The sequence below is a fragment of the Drosophila sechellia genome, chromosome 3R (assembly GCF_004382195.2).
Source record: "Drosophila sechellia strain sech25 chromosome 3R, ASM438219v1, whole genome shotgun sequence".
NCBI classification, from domain to species: Eukaryota; Metazoa; Arthropoda; class Insecta; order Diptera; family Drosophilidae; genus Drosophila; species Drosophila sechellia.
Genome location: NC_045952.1, coordinates 27,746,944 through 27,762,397, shown reverse-complemented (window position 1 = coordinate 27,762,397; position 15,454 = coordinate 27,746,944). Strand labels below are relative to the sequence as shown.

General features: G+C 45.1%; 1 protein-coding gene across 2 annotated transcripts; it reads left to right on the top strand.

Moving 5' to 3' along the window:
* The first annotated feature begins 1,447 nt into the window (after positions 1-1,447).
* On the top strand, positions 1,448-5,775 carry LOC6612686 (calnexin). Of its 2 annotated transcripts, none has more exons than XM_032721247.1 (9): positions 1,448-1,821; positions 2,432-2,770; positions 2,887-2,958; positions 3,058-3,191; positions 3,538-4,126; positions 4,189-4,329; positions 4,419-4,544; positions 4,877-5,104; positions 5,166-5,775. In XM_032721247.1, exons 1-9 carry the CDS (start codon positions 1,678-1,680, stop codon positions 5,208-5,210), a joined length of 1,818 nt encoding a protein of 605 aa, XP_032577138.1. In that variant the 5' UTR covers positions 1,448-1,677; the 3' UTR covers positions 5,211-5,775. The 2 variants fall into 2 exon arrangements, with proteins under 2 accessions (XP_032577138.1, XP_032577137.1); XM_032721246.1 differs by lacking the exon at positions 4,419-4,544 and adding an exon at positions 4,684-4,812 and having other exon boundaries at positions 1,450-1,821.
* Positions 5,776-15,454: the final 9,679 nt, after the last annotated feature.

Here is a 15,454-nt window from a genome sequence, read left to right as displayed (position 1 = left end):
TGTATTAACTTTATAGTTATTTCCTTAAATTTGTACACTTATTTTCTCAGCATAAAGAAGGCGTGGCATCGAACGGACCCCACCCACAAATGCTGCCAATAAGCCAGGAATTTTTATTATAATTTTATGCTCAAATGCATGCCACTTTATTTTACAGAGCCACGCGTGGAAAAGGGAAACTTTTGCCAGCCATCAAGTTTATTGGGGGGCTTAGCCATTCCCGTTGTGGGGCATTAATTGAGCCGCCGGGCTTTTAAAATAATTGCAACATGCAAGACTACTTTCATGCCACGAAGTGTTTGATTCAGATATGTCCGTTGGAAAATGAATGTATGCCAATATTTCAGTGGAAATCGCACATCGCACAAATATTAATTTCAATATGGACGGCGAGGGAAAACAACACAATACTAGAGTGGTGCCTGCTACGTGTCCTAGATACTCCTAATTCCGATTTAATTTAATTAATTAATTTGCCATGCAAATTTTATCTGCCTACTTATAATCACAACTTGTACAAAAATTAACATACATAATTAACAAAAATAGGATATAATTGAGGCATAACAATCAAAATGGGAAATAGGTATTTTTTGACGTTTTTTGTCACTACTTGGCTCAAAATAGTCAGAAATCTATAAAAATAACTTTTTTGTGTATCTTTTGACCAGAAGTAACATGGCATATCACTTTTTGACCGATTTTCCAAAATCCATATTTTGTCCATTTTTGAATTTTTTGTAAGGGGTACCATCATCATTTTTTGCAAAAATTGGCTCAAAATTTTTTTTCCAGAATTTTAATTTGATTGTATGGGCAATTCGATTACGAGTCCAACGATGTATGGCAATCCATATTTCTGACAATATTTCTCAAGTTATGGCTGAAAAACGAATATTTTTATTTGTTTATGTGAATTTATATGTCTCAAATGAAAACATACAGCTTTCTTTTCTTTTGTAACCAATTTTTCTTTATTCATTACATTGTATTTGCTTATATATTTTATTCTGTAGTATGATTATGTATTAATTAGGATAAGCAGTGAAAAGTATGCAACATTCAATCAGCGTCTGGGGTAAGTCTCTACTACAAGCCTATCGAAGTTCCAAACCCTGTAACGACGATTGGAGTGAGGCATATCGATATGCTTAAGGTAACAAATGCATTCTTAATTTACTAAATAGCAAGTAAGTATATAAAAATAATAAGTCTAACATATTCGTTTCTTTTATTTAGCACTGTCATTAAATCTAAGCATCAAATCAATTACATTCTGTACCTCCTGTGCTCTTCCTAAGAACATTCCGCTTATTCAATAATCTAGCTACTACCCTTCTATCTAGCATAAATTCATTCTTAAAACCTATAATACCCTACGGTAGGGTACAACGCCACGATAGTGTGACCAGTTGTACTTTGCGGCGTCATACCAAAGCAGGGGAAGAGCAAGCACAGAACACAGTAGGCAGCGCAGCAGAGAAAATGTATAATTTACATTAATTTAATTACAAATAGTTATTCGTGCCAGATCTCGATTCTCGTTATTCCGCAACAGACCGCAGTAGGGAAAAACAGTTGAAAAGCACAGCGCGCACAAGTGAGTCCACCACCTGGTTTTCCGCGGATACTAAATCCCAGCCAGGCAGCCAGCGAGCGAGCGAAAAGTGGGTGAAAATGGCGTGGAAAATGGGAGGAAACCGGGCCGCAGCGCTGGCGTTGCTCTTCGCCAGCAGTTTGCTGCTGCTGAGTGCGGCCAATGGCGCCGATTTGGATACGGAGTCGGACGACTTCGAGGACGGCTACGTGGAGGATGTGCAGGTGAGTGGGTCGGCGATGCGGTTCGTCAGATAAAAAACGAGAGAAAAAAGTACACGTCAGTGGAAGCTACTAGAAGAAAAGGCGAACGCGGTTGCTGGGGGGTAGGGGAAGAGTGATGGGGGGGGTGGTGCGGCCGGCTTCTTCGCTTTATGACCCACAATTAGCATGCGAGTGTGTCTCACTTTTCCAGCAACAAATCCGAATGCGAGGGAAAATAAAACTGTTTACCCACAGACGAGGTCAAGCAGATAGCAACTCCCCATGGCAGCCCCAAGAATGCGCTAATCTGTTGCTCCACAGGTTACATCAGAAGTTTATTGAGCAGAGGGGTTCCATTTAACGTGCTTGTTTCTCTAGAAATTATGCAAGTCATTAATGTTTCTAGGGGAGTTACTGCTGCACATGAGGTCAAGCTAATAGCAACTTAAGTTACAGAGCATGTTATTAAATAGCTTTAACTAGTCTGGTGATCCATGGTGTAGCGCTCTCCAATTTAAACCCATGCTGGCCACCCATCTTTCTCTCCCTCTCTTTATCACTTTCCCCACTGACAACCGCGTGCTTCGGATTTTATGGCACCTTATATAATGTTTCCAAATATGCTTTGCAGGAGGAGCCCGTCGCAATCGATGGTGATGAGAAGCTGGCCTACGAGAGCCCGGTGATCGATGCCAAGAAGTTCCACTTCGCGGACCACTTCGACGACGTGGAGGCGTCCAGGAAGCGGTGGGTGCTGTCGCAGGCCAAAAAGGACGACATCGCCGAGGAGATCTCCAAGTACGATGGCATCTGGAACTGGGAGTCGCCGCAGCGCATCGTTTGGGCTAACGACCTGGGTCTGGTGCTCAAGTCAAAGGCCAAGCATGCGGCCATAGCCGCCCCTCTCCGCCAGCCGTTCGAATTCAAGTCGGACAAGCCGCTGGTGGTGCAGTATGAGGTCACGTTGCAGGTTCGTCACCAAGCGAAAAGCTCTGGGATTGCATCAGCCGCTGGGCAAATCCAATTAATACCCGCTTACTGACCCAATTCCCTTTCTCCCCCGGCTTATTCTCGTTTTTTTTTTAGGAGGGTCAGGAGTGCGGCGGCTCGTATCTGAAGCTTTTGTCCGCCGGAAAAGACACGGAGCAACTAAAAGCGGTAAGTGCGGGGGCCAATGCCCTCATAGATCACACTAGAATGAACCCCAAAGAGCATAAATCGTAAACAACCCCCGAATCCGAATCTGTTTACTCGTAGTTCAATGACAAGACACCCTATACCATCATGTTTGGACCGGACAAGTGCGGCAACGATGTGAAAATGCACTTCATATTCCGGCACGTCAATCCAATTAATGGCACCATCACCGAGAAGCACTGCAACAAGCCAAAGTGAGTCCATTAAATGAACACAACTCTTCGGCAGATGGGAAATCAGCAGTTCGTTCAAGCGTTATCGCTATCTATAGAATCTACACTTTAACATCTTGCTTGAAAGCTTCCGAGCGTTGTATAGAAACAAAATTGGTGTTCGGCATTGCGCATACGTGTAAATTCTCCGAAATCACCTTTGCTCACTTGTGTATTAGCTGCAATTTAGACCTTTATCACCCTTTTGGCTCATCGTCACCGATGGTGGACTATTGCCCCCATTGATGAGCTGAATTTCTGAAGAGGCAGATAAACCGCCGTGTATTTATAATCCCATATCATAATCCCATTTGTTCTTTGCTTTCAGGAACCGTTTGGAAGAGCCATTCAAGGACAAGCTACCCCATCTGTACCAGCTGGTGGTCCGTCCCGATAACAGCTTTGAGATTCGCGTTGACCACAAGATCATCAACGAGGGTTCCCTGCTGACCGATTTCAAGCCACCAGTCAACCCGCCGGCGGAGATCGACGACCCCAATGACCATAAGCCCGAATCTTGGGATGAGCGAGAGAAGATCCCAGACCCCACTGCCCACAAGCCCGAGGATTGGGATGAGGATGCTCCACCCCAGTTGCCCGATACCGATGCCGTCATGCCCAATGGCTGGCTCGAGGATGAGCCCGACATGATTTTCGATCCAACTGCCACCAAACCCGAGGATTGGGATGCCGAAATCGATGGCGAGTGGGAGGCCCCATTGGTGGACAACCCAGTGTGCGAGAAGGCTCCCGGCTGTGGCAAGTGGAAGGCTCCGCTCATCCCCAATCCCAACTACAAGGGCAAGTGGCGTGCACCAATGATCGAGAACCCCAACTACCAGGGCAAGTGGGCCCCCAGGAAGATTGCCAATCCAGACTTCTTTGAGGATCTGAAGCCCTTCCAAATGACGCCAATCGTAAGTGCTATTTGCTTGGCTTTCGTTGTCCACATTGCTATAGCCAAACTAACTATATTTAGAGCGCTGTGGGTCTGGAGCTGTGGTCCATGTCCAGCGACATTCTCTTCGACAACCTGATCATCACGGACGACGTGGAGGTGGCCCGTGACTTTGCCGCCAACAGCTTCGACATCAAGCGTCGCTACATCGATCGTGAATCGGTAAGTTTAAGCCCCTAACCACTTCCGTTTTCCCTTCACAAATAAACACAGGGATTCGTAATCGAGAGACTTCTCTATCCAATTCGAAGAAAACCTTCTGGCACCGCCTGATGCGCCGCATGAACTACAAGCCCGGCTGGTGGGCCCTGTACTTCGTGTACCTGCTCATTCCGGCCAGTTGCTATGTTTTCTATCTCTACCGACGCGCCAAAGAGGTTGGCCCCGGTCTTGTCTTTCGCTTTCAAGTTTAAATTAGAAGTGCCTACAGTACACCCACATGAACACCTCTCATATTTGCCCTGCACCCTGCACCTGTAATTGCTACTGCTATTCTTTGGCTTTCTCATTTCATAGGACTCATTCGTGAATAAGGTAGTCGAGCTAGCCAAGGCCAATCCCTCGATCTGGGGCGTTGGCCTGGTGGCCATTGTGGCGCTGGTTGCCCTCACCATCTACTGTAGATTTGGTACTGCTAAGAGTCAGGTAATGCTCGAGCTTTCACTTGAGATGTTCTTAAGGAATTTACTAATCCTGCCTTTCATATTAGGACTCGGCTGCCAAAAAGGCTGCTGCCGAGGCCAAGAAGTCCGACGATCCTCAGCCCGATGATGAGCCCGAGGCCGAGGAGGAGGAGAGCGACGAAAGGGCCGCTGGCGATACCAGCAAGGAGAGCACACCGCTGTCTGCTAGTCCCAAGAAGAACCAAAAGTCTGATTTAGATGATAACGAAGAGGATTCCAAGGCGGCGGAGAACCGGGAGCCCGCACAGACTGAGGTGCGTTCAAAAATAGGTTTGCTTGTGTCCAGCAGAACTAATCTCGTCCTCCTTTCTTTAGGAATCTAACACAAAAACACGCAAGCGTCAAGCGCGCAAGGAGTAAGCGGGCATCCCCACATGCCGAATCCGAAAACAAACACTGCAACTCTAAATTAAAACTTAATCCAATTCCAAAAGCAAGCGGTTGCGAAACAGCAACCGAGACAGCCGTCATCTCCCTCAAACTACAAACACACACACACACACATACGCGTTTCGGTTTAGTCAACTCTGTACGTACTTTTGCCGTATTATCGTTGCATTTCTGTCGTGCTCGACCCTCTGTCGTCCCAATATCTCCTATACATATATAACACCCTTACACAGAGCCAGCCGATGGCACCGCTTTATAGTATTTAGTTGGAGCTGATCCTCCTTTTGATTTGTGTAAAAATGGTAAACACCAACTAGACAATTGAGGGAAACAAATCGACTACAACTGAAACTAAAGCAGCAAACAAAGCAAACAAAGAGGGAAATAAAGCAGAGAAATCTAATGGCAAGCATCTAGTTTAATATTATGTAATTTAAACGAAATTGAATAGTATGTTAGTTATACTCAAGTTTCCATTTTCATTTGTACCGATGAAAATTTACAGCGAAAAATAAAACTAAATGTCAAAACCAAAGCAACAGCCTTTGAATCCAACCAACTGCCAGCAGCTAAGCGAAAGGACTGAGCCAAGTCCTGGCGCACAGGTCCTGATTCCAACCCCAAAAAGGCGGCATGCCCACATTACCACATGGGTGTTAATTTAAATGTCAACCCCTGATGTTGGCATAGATCAGATTCGAATCGGATTTATTATGCTCGATGGTGCGTGGGGCGCCGCCGACCAGACCAGACCAGACACATTGCATTCGTGCGGTTTTGGGGCATTTACCAAATGCCAAAATGTTTTCATTATTTGGACGATTGTTCGATCTGGTATCAAATACATTTAACAATCATTTTGCGAGTCAAGAAAGAAGGAAACCCCCGCCAATACAGTTCACTTTCAGCAACGATACCATCATGTATTAGAGGCCTCCTTTTTGTCGCTCTGAATAATTCAATTCAATTTCCTAAGCTCATAAATATGCCAAATCAGACAGACAGTCCTCGTTAATGGAATTGTTATGACAACAGTAAGCCGCCGACGATTTGCATTCGCCAGAAGGTGGAGTTGGGAAGTCTCAGTCACACACAGGCGGCCATTCGAAATTAGATTTATGCCCGCCAAACAGATGCGAAACTCTTTCCTTCGATTGCCCAGAACTCCAGGGCCATTCAATAAAAAGATTAAACGATTTGCCCGATGCCTGCCGGCCTCACTTAAAAGGATTAAAATTTTGCGGCTAGACTGCGCCGCATATTAATATAGAATGTATGTAAGGGATGCGTTAGCCGGGGATTCCCCATAATAATTCATGCATAGACAAAAGGCTCCAAGGGTTGCCATTGCACCCGAATGAAAAAATAGAACCACAAACCTTCGTCTGCGTAAGCATTTTAATTTTAATAAAAATATTTTGACTTTCGTTTGTCAAAGGCGCCGACTTGCTGAACCCTTCGAGCACAATAAAACGTCGGAAATAGAACCGGGAATCCACAATTTACAGGGCTTTTAAGTGCTGCCCTCTTTCCGAGTGAGCTGAATTGGTTAAAAGTATTTATTTAGGCATGGGTCAGCAGTGGACACTCCTGGGAGTTCCCCAAGTTTGGGGGACTTTATTGCAGCTAGATGCTAATCGATGCGTAAGCAAAATAAAACGCCATATGTAAGGTTTTTGCAGTTAAGAGACCCCATTTCAACCCCATGCGAAAATGGAATCTTGGGGTTGCCCCTGAGGGTTGCAATATTCCGCCGCATGAATGCGATGGGTCCCCCTCATTACGCGCTGTTTTGGCAAGTTCCGTGCAATTAAGCCGGACATTATCCGATCAAATCGCGAATGGCCTCCGGACATGAAGGTCTTCCCCGAGATCCAATCCCAGTAATTGTCGAGCATTGACGCTCGATTTCATCAGAAAGATTACGTGCAGCAGATAAAAATTCATCAAAATTAATTGGATTTTCAATGTCTTGTCAATTCTGAGAGATTGGATATTTATTTGATTTTAATATTGCATTTATTGGTTCGATGCGGCGTTAATAGGATAATCCCTGTGTTACGGCTTAATTAAGATTTAGAAAATGCTAAAACAAATACCTTTCACATATTTTCTGCGACAACAAGCAAATATATTTTGGATTTACGCAAAAGACTGTAAAAAAAACTTGAAAGAATCGTTAAATTTTCAATAGTTACCGCATACCAATATAGTTTTTTATGGATGTTAGCTTTTTTTTTAATTTATATGCTCATATTCATATGTGAACCATTAAGAAAGTATAAATCTGGATATATATGTCCAATGATGATAAATGATATATATATTTTCCTATATCATGATATTTATGTTGAGCCTATATTTTTACATTAGCTTTTACAAAGGATATAAAAGCGTCATCTAGCCATACTCGACAGTACTAAGACATGCTACATTTACTTTACATGTCTATGGAAATATACATGAAATATGCCAAGAATATTTCTACAATAAAGGTGACCATGACAACGTTTTCTAATATTATGAAGATTAAGGAAGTTTAAAGTTTGAATATGAAAGATCTTTGTTATAGATTTGATTAAAGTGCAAGGACATCATAAGAAACATACAATCTATTATAGTTCTTAAAACAAACTCAAAAATATCATAGCAAAGTGGCGACAGTGTGCCAGAAAGGACCTATATATGGCAGTTGTTATGAATTACCTAATGAAACAATTTCCCTAATCAACTGATTCCCTGGCGAATCGGACGGTCAAGAAAAATCACATTTGTATCCCTGTCACTTGAGCACGTTATGCTGGGTGTCCTATCTAAACAGGATTTGCGCATAAGACACCTTTTTGAATGCATTATCAGCAGGGTCCTGTCCCGCATGGCTATCGTCTTCGACTCCTTCGTCCTTCTTCGGTGGTCAGCCAATCATTAATATGCTCGAAGTCGCTATACGGTGGTGTAAAGACAATAAAATTTTATTGTAAATCGTTTATCTTCATTACGCGGCCAGCGTCAAAACTCTGCAAATAACCGCAGCTTGAAAACCGGTTGCCATCGTCATAAATGCGCCGTTGACCATCCAGCAGCGGGTTCAAGTGTCCACCCCATCGAGATCCGATTTTACAACCGATTCCGACCCGATCCCGCTGCCGTTTCTTGACCAGACCCACCCATCCTGCTTAACCCATTGCAACCCCTGCAATGCCGCGGAGTGCATGAATGACCCCTTCGCAATTATGGCTCCTTTGTGCGCCGCTTAGTTTGTCTTTTCATGGCCTTGTTCTTGAGATTAAGCTTTTGTTTTTCCATTTAACGCTTAATTTCGGCATTTCGATGCCCTAACGCGATTTCCGCTGACCCCTGGAATAAAAAGGAGCCGGATCGGTTACATAATATCCCATCCCATCCCAACGCTGATCCTTTGAGCAAACGCAACTGACCGCAACTAAGCAAACACTTGGCTTGACCAACGGGTTACGCTTCGATTCGCATTTGACTTACGACACAAGAAAATTTTAATTGCATTAGAAAAGCCTGCACCGGATTTTCCATTGTCCTCAGCCCGTCGAGTTGTTTGTTTTACCCAACTGTAGATCGCTTAACCTCTTCCCCTGTAAACTCCTGGCCATTGTCCGCTGGTCAGCTTTCAGATGCACTTTCCGGTCGGGAAAGTTAAGCGGATCGGTTTCAGTTCGAGTTCGGACCGCAGACCGCTGGTGTTTGGGTTCAGAGTTTCGATTCGATTTCGATTTGCATGTGGCTCGATTGGATCGCACGTTTTCGCTCATTTTTCGTCAATTTTCGTGAGCACTCCCAAAAACCCATTCAGCCAGAACTGAAACTCAATTTGCCGGGATCATCATTTCAAAGGTACGTGCGCTGCACGCTTTTCTCTCTGGCGAAGAAAACAAAGGAACTTTGTGCAATTGCAAGTACAAATTAAGAACACACCAAAAGTGCACAAAGTCGATAGTGTAAATACCCTAAAAAAACAGTTCCTAAGTAACAAACTTTCTTTCGAACGGATTCGTTGTGAGGAAAAAACAGCAATGAATTTATTTTAAAAGTTAATCAAAACATAACTTTTTGAATACAAGTGTGCAGATACATAGTTACAGTGTCTTGCAGATACTTCTAAAATCTTTATTTTCATTATTCCCCTTTAAGGGCAATTTGCCTGGATGCCCAAGACGACGCTCCCCATTCTTTCAGGGCGATCCTGGCATCCTGCCTCCACACAATATTGCGTGACTTTACGTGGGCCCCTGAAATTGGCTTTGATCTGGCACTCATTAGTACTCGCAGTGCAGTCATCGTCTGCTGGAGCAGGCTGTCCATGCAAACGAAATATTTATATTTATGCAATGTCTGCCGCCCAAAAAAATTAAATTGCTCAATAAGTTCAGAGCCATGCCGACGCAGGAGGATCGGATCGGGTCGTATTGGATTGGATCAGGTTGCACCAACGCATTTGTTGCCCAGGGAATCGCGACTAGGAGTGCCCACATCTTGGAGAGTGGGCGAAGCAGATGTGGAGCTCGTGAAATGGGTGTAGTGTGGGCATTGTCTTTATAATATATATCTGGGAATATAACTGGGCCCACAGGAAGTGCCACTATAGAGATATAATTCATTTAGAATAAGTCTTTCTGTTTATTGCAGTGTTGCTGGGCAACCGGAAAACATTTCCACACCTGCGAAATCAGGCTTTTGGCATTCACTCGAGTGAATACCCCAACACGATACGGTTCAAATGCTAAATAGCCCAGCTCAAGAACCACCCGAAATTGCGCGCTTTTTCCCCGAGTTTCCTGCCCGTTTGTTGAGCGTTTTGAGCCAGGTTAAGACAAGACAGTCGGCCACTTGCAGTTGCAGTTGCGTTACACGGTCCGTCGACCTCAACGCTCCTAGTTCCCCTTTGAACCCCGCCCCTTCCTCCGGCCGGGCGGAAAGAAAGCCAAAGTGCATAAAAAGAAACACCTGATCAAAATTTCAAATTATTACAACGAAATGCGCTAAACATAAGGACATAGCTCGTGCTACGTGCAACCTACAGATGTCTATGCACCCTCTATGCTTTGGTCTAATGAGCACCGCTCCTCGGCATTCGATTCCCGATGTCGCAGTGCCGCCAGTGGAAGTGCCGGTGGAAGTGGTAGTGCCACTTTGACCTGGCCTGGCTGGCTCATAAGGAAAAACTTCGACTTGGCCGCTGTAATTACGCGATCGAGAAAGAGACGGCGCGTCCTAGCCAGCAGGATGGAGCGAGAGGGCTAGAAAATAAGAAAATTCATAGCTCATTTAGGGTTGGGGTCGCGGTCGGGGTCATTTCGACACAACAGTGAAAGAAAAAGTTGGAAAAAGTATTGTACTTCGATTAAGGATGTTTCTTACCAAATGTTTTTTTATATTATAGAATTTACTAGTCTCCTAATTTCATGTCATTACTCTAATACTATGATATTTCATTTTTGATAAAACCACTCTTCGATCTTAATCTTAACTATTAAGATATGATTATAATGACTCTGGCATAGTAATAATAATAATATATATTATGAGCAAAGAGTATTTGTATTCCAGGTTCCTAATCGTCTTATCAAGACATTCGAGTTGTTTTGACAATAGGTTTAACTATCATTTTGGAATGTGGTTTCTCTCAGTACATCCTGCATATGCACCTGACACAGCCGACTCATTACATTTCGGTTGTCGTGGAGGAAGTGGAGGAAATGGCTTGTGGAAGCGCGTGCTCTTGGCCCATTCCCACTCCACGACCCAGAAAAGGAGGCCCAAAAGGTCGACAGCCAGCAGAAGTCGGGCTGGAAGTCGAAGTTGAAGGCGCAGTCGAAAAACCCAAGGCAAAAGACACGGGGTCAGCGAAGCGCTGCAGCCGAGCAACTTGTGCATAATTTGGTCGCGCTCTGCTGATCGGTGGTGATCGTTGGTGGTGGTGATATAATGTGGATGGTGGTGCGGTGGCGGTGGCAGTGGCTGAACTAACAGTTTTCCTCGAGAAGGACAACCCCCGATAGTGGCGATAGCAGGGAGTTTTCCTTTCGAGAATTGGGCGCCAAAAGACAACAGCAGCGCCAGTCAATGACACTCCACACGGATGTTTCCAGGACATATGTTGGCTCGTGCCAACATCAGCATAACAATTAAAATGAAAATATTCTAGGACAACAACTTTGGGCAATGTGGGCGCGCCAAACGGCGGCTGCTTGTATACTTTTCGACTCTAAGATAGGTGTAGTTTTTGGGCATTACTTTAAACTAGAACAGGGTGGTTTGCTGGGCGAGGGAGTTTTTGAGTTTTGAGTCCTGAGTTTTGAGCTCTCGACTTTGCCGGCTGCATTTAAGGGTTAGGACTTGCAGACCAACTGACGCGCGCCTGCGCACCCGCGTCCTGATCCTTGGACTATATGCATACGTGGTTCAGATACAGATAGCACTGAGTCATCGGGCGGCTTGTTTGTAACGGTCACGCACGCAAGGACCTTCTCATATGGCCCACACATGGGTGGGTGTTGTTTGCCTTTGTCCTTTCGGCCCTGTTCGGCCCTTTTCGAGCTTCACGCGGCGCAGCCCCTGGCGATCTGGTAATTCACCCATAAAACTGACCAACTGACTCCTGGCGGCCATGTGTGACTCGAAAATCAACAAGAGTGGAACTCTGGACTTTTGGTTTCACTTAGCGCGAAATGTTGCAATTATTAATTTCGGAAACAGGCCAGGACGTGCTGCACTTGGGTGGAATGGCAGGATCTATTGCTGGATTGGTTTCGTAGGCGTCGGCATATGGCTACCTTCTCAAGTGGAACCAGCTCGGTGGGAAGTTCCGCCCGCTGCACAAAGGACCCGGAAAGTTCGAGTCATTTGGGGTGGTCCTAGTTGACCACCAGTTGGGCGAGCTTGGGTTTGCAATGATCTGTTTCCTGGAACTCCAGCTGGGAGAATCACAAGTGGATTCAGACAGGGAAACAAAAATTGAAAACTATAAATGGATGATCTCAAATTAAGAAGATCGAAATTGAGTGACAAACCGTAGACAAACGGCACAGTCGTTCGAGAACCATTACATTTAATTCGATCTGATGATTCTACGCAGGACTTCTAAAGAGGATCATCAATTTCATTGACATATATTGAGAAGATTTGTTCCAGTTAATGCTTGTTTATCGATTCGAATGTCTAAGGACAGTGCTAATGAACCCAGAGTTTCGAGGGCAACCACATCGTCTTACAATTTGTTGACATTTTCTTGGGCAGATTCACTGAAACCTGAACTTGATACACTGTTCGGGCTCTCTGCCCCCAAGATAACCATAATTTTCGTGTTCATCACAATATTCCCACATTAAAAGGGCACTTAATCCTTCCAGTAGCTGTCCGAGCAGCAGGAAGCTCACATCAATGGACACTTGAGGGGATTCCAGCTTTGGAGGCACGTAGCACACCATGTGCTCAGCACTCAAAAGTTGCCAAAAAGCGATCGAGTTACACCGCCACCGATCGTTCCACATACATGTTACCCTATAAGTAGGTCGCTCCGAGGGGGCATGTACTGTATCCCATATACCATGCACCATATAGAACATCTTGGAGGTCCCTGTGTGGCTTCCTGCGAACAAAGACGAGGCGCAAAAATATTAAACTGCCATAAAACGATCGAGGCGAAAGGCGAGGGCGAACTGCACAAGTGCACATAAAAATCAAATTAATAGTCCATGTCAGAGCCAGAAACTGGCACTTTGTTTTGGTGCGAGCAGTGGGAAACCTGTGTGGAAAACAAAGGACGAACCTCTCGACAAACGCAATAAATTCAGGGCACAAAGGAGCGCAAAAATCCGTTGGTCCTATCAGCTAACTGCGATCTCTCACCTTTCAATTGTCAATTAGTTCAAGTGCACAGGATCGGTCCTTTGGGCAGGTAGCCGTGTACTCCTGATTTCTGCTTTATGGGTTGGCAAATCAATAAAATACGTTTGTGGAGCGAGGGCGTTCCCACAGGAGCACTTTGTCCAGCACATGTTTTGGCCAACGTTTTTCGCGTTTCTTTTTCGCCAACCAAATGGGGGGCGTTCGATCGGGGCTACTTTATCGCAGGACCTCAGCCATATGTTGGATTCTATGTCCTGCGTCCTGACTCTTCTAATCCCAGCAATTAAGCAGCGGGTGGAGGGGCGAGGAAGTAAAAGGAGCAAAACGCGATTAGATTGGCCTGCAAAGGAGTGAAAAATGTGAAAAACGCAGCGATTGTCACAGCAGAGTCCTGTTCGGAAAAAGGACACTCGTTGCGCGTGTGCCCGGGTCGAAAAACAATGCAGTTAATTGCAAAGCCACCAAACTGAGAGCACTCCGCAGGATAGGCGCCAGCCAGGAGAACGCTTAATGAGCTCGGTGTCTGGATCGCCTGGATAGCTTGGATCGAGTCAGGATCTTCAGGCAGGATACCCCGCACCGAGCGCCGCGTGGGCCAGGCGCAGGTATTCCCTCCCGACCGTGCGAAATTGCAGCAGGATCGGAGTGCCAGTGGAAGAAGTGTCCTGCTGTCAATTTGACACGTTAGCCAAAGTCCTGCGCCGAAATCCTCCATAAAACCCGCGTCACCAGAGCTCGACCTCGACTTGTGTGGTGGCAAATCATAATCGGCTTGCCAACTCCTTCACACTCCTTCGCTGGGAATATGGCTCGAAAGTCAAACAGCCTTGGGGGAGCAAACAAATCCTTTACCCAAGCAAATAAATATTATTGAAGAAATATCGAAAAGTGTACATATAGCTGGGGAAATACGAACAAGTGGCTGGGACTCCTTTAATAACTCCCTGTGTTTTTTCTCATAATATTTTCGCCCAGTCTCTTTGTATTTGCCTGGCTTCTAGGAATTCCACTGACCACCAGCACTTCCCCACCAGCACAGAATAAAACCCATAAAAGGGCGGCAAAACCTCAGAAAATAAAAGGCGACTCAAGAACCTGTGTGCATTTATGATATATTTTGGTTGCCGAGCTCGCCGATGACGCAGTGCATTTGATTCTAAGACGCCGACAGTCGGCCCGTGTTTGTGTCCCTATAAATTTGTTGCCTCGGTCATCCTTCTGTCTCGTCCTTTGTCCTTCGCACGCCACTCGAGTCCGCAATTGTGTGCAATTGAACATTTTGATTTCCCGGGAGGTCCATCTATCTGCCGATCGGCCAAGGATTGGGTAATGGCACCGACTGCAGCATGTTGCAATTTCATGGCTGTCGAGGTCCTTTTTTTTGGCAGGTCTTTTAGTGGGCGGCACTTGCTTTATTTTCGCGTGTCACGAATTTTTACGATCTTATTCCTGCTAATGATCTTTTCAATTGTTGGGTGGCCTTATAGCTATTGGATAATGTTTGCGGTCGTAAATTGATGGATTCGGGGAAGCTATTTACGAAGGTATGGGAGGTTACAAAGATTCCCAGGATATAACAATTATATAAAACAAAATATCACGTCTTTCTTTTGTAACTAAAGAACACAACAAACTTTTATATAAAGCTCTTCTTTTGATTATTAATATAGGGATATAAACAGAAATTCGATACCCAACCCTTTGGGCAAACCGTTAGGCAGATGAACCCTTTCTGGCCCAGCAACCTTGAACCATAATTAAAAACACACCAGATGTCCTCAAGTTTCAGGGCCAGATAGTCCTTAAGCCGAATCGGATTCGATCTGATCGTCAATTAGAGTGCACTTGAGCAAATCGGCCATGAAATTGGAGCAGCCACGCTGACAGCTTCCAAATCAATGAACACACTAGCACCACATATATATAGAATATACCATATAGCATATACCATGCCATATAGGATCGCACAAATTGCTCAATCAACACCACATGCCAAGGATCCCGAGATGGAGAGCCAAAAAACGGAGGAGAAGAATGAAAACATGCATATATCACCGAGGACAAGAATGTCGACGACATATGGCCGGGTTTCCAGAGGTTGACCACTTCAAGGATTCCGCGCCGGCGACTCGGATTTCCAGAACCGCTCGTAACTCTCCTCTTTTATTTTCTGGGTGCCCGTAATAAGCACGTAGCCGTAAACAAATCGGAGCGGCAGCGCTAAAAAGGATCTAATGAAAACCGATCGCCGCTACCGTTATCCTGCCAGATTTGTGAGTCTTCATCTGTGTCCTGTGTTTTGATAAGATCTCAAGTAACCCCTGGCTGGCTAC

Bases quoted from the DNA above. Each gene is read 5' to 3' on its own strand.
- LOC6612686 (XM_032721246.1), top strand. From the start codon at position 1,678: ATGGCGTGGAAAATGGGAGGAAACCGGGCCGCAGCGCTGGCGTTGCTC. The intron at 2,959-3,057 runs GTAAGTGCGGGG...GTTTACTCGTAG, and splicing joins ACACGGAGCAACTAAAAGCG to TTCAATGACAAGACACCCTA. The intron at 5,105-5,165 runs GTGCGTTCAAAA...TCCTTTCTTTAG, and splicing joins GGGAGCCCGCACAGACTGAG to GAATCTAACACAAAAACACG.